The sequence below is a fragment of the Pundamilia nyererei genome, unplaced genomic scaffold, assembly GCF_000239375.1.
Source record: "Pundamilia nyererei isolate P.nyererei 1_Seehausen unplaced genomic scaffold, PunNye1.0 scaffold00281, whole genome shotgun sequence".
NCBI classification, from domain to species: Eukaryota; Metazoa; Chordata; class Actinopteri; order Cichliformes; family Cichlidae; genus Pundamilia; species Pundamilia nyererei.
In genome coordinates this window covers 460,120-462,992 of record NW_005187682.1, presented here as the reverse complement: position 1 = coordinate 462,992, position 2,873 = coordinate 460,120, and the positions used below count along the sequence as shown (strand labels likewise).

General features: G+C 39.0%; 1 protein-coding gene across 1 annotated transcript in view; it reads right to left on the bottom strand.

Moving 5' to 3' along the window:
- The window catches only part of LOC102192184 (ribonuclease inhibitor-like), a 4,369-nt gene extending 2,164 nt beyond the window's left edge, over nucleotides 1–2,205 (bottom strand). The window contains exons 1-2 of the mRNA XM_005750631.1: nucleotides 2,030–2,205; nucleotides 896–1,069 (exon numbers count right to left, since the gene is read on the bottom strand). Of these exons, the coding sequence (XP_005750688.1) occupies nucleotides 896–1,069; nucleotides 2,030–2,205 (350 nt within the window). The remainder of the gene's footprint in view (nucleotides 1–895; nucleotides 1,070–2,029) is intronic.
- Between the last annotated feature and the right edge of the window lie 668 nt (nucleotides 2,206–2,873).

Here is a 2,873-nt window from a genome sequence, read left to right as displayed (position 1 = left end):
GCAGTTTTAAAGGCAGCAGGGAAGACACCCAACTGAAGAGAGCAATTCATCATGTATAAAAGCTCAGCTTCAAAAAATCCATAAAGTGTTTTAAAGAGTGAAGAGGGGATTGGATCTAAAAGACATGTGGTGGGTCTCACTGTGGAGAGAACTTTCTGAAGGTTCTCAGCATTAACCAGGACAAAGCTGTCCAGTGTCTCCTCAGGTACAATCGAGCCCTCAGATGTGTTTAAAATCATATCGGGATTAGATAAAATATCAGATCTGATGGCGCTGATCTTTCCCCTGAAGTGGTCTGCAAACTGCTCACAGAGTGAGTCTGTGGGGGTTCTTTGGGAGCTGTTAAAATCAGGGTTAAATAAATGATCTATGGTGGAAAAGAGGACCTTGGGATTATTTTTGTTATTATTGATTATTTTGGCGAAGTATGAATTTCTTGAATTCCTTAATGTATTATTGTACATTTTAAGTTGCATTTTTATTTTTCCTCCATCTCCTTTTTGCTGCCCTGCAATTTCTTTTGAGTTTTTTGACTTCTTCGTTTCTCCAGGGTTATGCATGTTTTACATTAATCTTTTTGGTGGTGAGTGGAGCAACGGAGTCAAGGCTTTTCTTCAGTTTGCTGTTAAAATGATTAAAAATCAAATCACAGGGTGCAGGTAAAATCACAGGGTGGCATTCGTCTAAAACCCTGGTAAAATTTGCAGCCACTTCAGAGGTTAGATAGCGCCTCCTCACAGTTTGCACCGAGGTCTCCCGCTGAATAAAACCGGTGATGTTAAAAAACACACAGTAGTGGTCAGAGACAGCCAAGTCAATTTAAGAATAAAACATGTAAAAAAAAGTTTCAAACATAAAGATTTGAAATATAGTAAAAACCAGTCAGTGAACTGACCTCAGAGTCCCCAGTCGACAGTTTGGACTCTCCAGTCCAGCAGACAAACACTTCACTCCAGAATCATGCAGCTTATTGTAACTCATGTCCAGCTCTGTCAGATGGGAGGATTTGGACTTCAGAGCTGAGGCCACATTGTCACAGTGAGCTTCTGAGAGTCCACAACCAGCCAGTCTGTGGTTAGAGAAAATATAAAATGTGTTTTTATAACAGCAGAAAATCTGCATTAGAAACACAAGACTGAATGTATATGAAGATAAAATAGAGTGACATCATAATCTGATGAACATCTGCTCCTCACATCTGTGTTTCAGCTTCTCTTACTGTGTTTGACATGTGAAGCTTTAGGGGCAAAGGCGAGCTTAACGTCAGGTTTGCATCCTGGTAAATAAATTGTTGGAGTGAGTCCTGGCCAAACCAGTACTTAGAAACAGTCTTACGATGTGAAGTATCTTCAAACTCAGTCACCTTGAGCTCCCATCTAACTTGGATTGAGTATGCACACAACACCCTCAGCTCTTCTGCTAACAGTTTATTTACATTTGAAGTTTCTTTAAATTACCATCTTGACTGTAATTTCCAGTCAAGATGGTGAAGTGGTCCCATCTGCTGCAACACCATCTGCGACACTGGCATTGTGCCTGGAAATAGATAAAGGCTGTGTTTCTCAGATTGGTAGATAAGAATTGGCGCATGGAGAACAAGCAGAGGACTGTCTACCTGTTCAAGAAACCTGTTAAACCTGTCAGCGGCTGTCAGTGTCTGATCCTTGGCTCTGATTGGCGGTTAAACATGACACAGTACCACTGTATTAAATTAAATGATGCACAATTGTACTGTGTATAGTGTCAAGTGAAAGTGAGCTAATGAAGATTTGAATTAAAGTTAGAAATAAGATGCAGAAAGAAACCTGCAGTTTCTGGCCATTCTTAGACTGCAGTAATTCTTTCCAAGAATTATCTGAATTACAAATACTAAATTTATGAGAATCCATTAAATTATGTTAAAGACCCATAAACACACACTGAAATTCAAACCTCATTGAAGCTCAGATATTCAGCTTTGAAACAAACTTAATTTGGACTTCTTCTTCTTCACATGTTTATCTCAGCACAACTAAAACATGGTGCTGACCTTAAAGTCTCCAGTATACAGTGTGGACTCTCCAAAAAAACACACAACTGCTTCAGTCCTGAATCCTGCAGGTCGTAGTTGCTGCTCAGGTCCAGCTCTCTCAGATGGGAGGGGTTGGACTTCAGAGCTGAATTCAGGTAATCACAGCTGACCTCTGACAATCTGCAATTTGTCATTCTGAATGAAGAAAAAAAAGATATTTAAGTTTCATTTTTTGATGTCCTCATCAGTGAGGTTATTTTTTTTAATCAACAGACTTATTATCATGAATTATCATCAAGCCTTCTGTTAACATTAAGATTGAATCAAACTTTAGACACAAACAGGAAGAAGGTCAGACTCCAAACAAACCTGACCACATGACCTCATCTCTCTGAGGTGACCAATAATTGGAGTATGAACTTTACAGAGGTATTCGAATGAGTTTGTTTTTATCTTAAATTTAAGGAACACAGGATTTTTGACAGTTTGGGATTAATAAAGTTTAACCTGACTCAGTATTAATGAAAAGTTAAACAGATAGATAGAGGTTCAACCAGTAATCAAAACTGTACAGTTTTTGGAATCACTTGTACCAGGTACTGTACATAGCATACATTTTCACTGCTATGCTGATGATACCCAACTCTGTCCATGAAGCCAGATAACACACCCCTATTAGTTAAACTGCAGGAATGTCTTAAAGACATAAAGACCTGGATGGCCGCTAAGTTTCTGCTTCTTAATTCAGATCAAACTGAGGTTATTGTACTCGGCCCTGAAAATCTTAGAAATATGGTATCTAACCAGATTCTTACTCTGGATGGCATTACCTTGGCCTCCAGTAACACTGTGAGGAACCTTG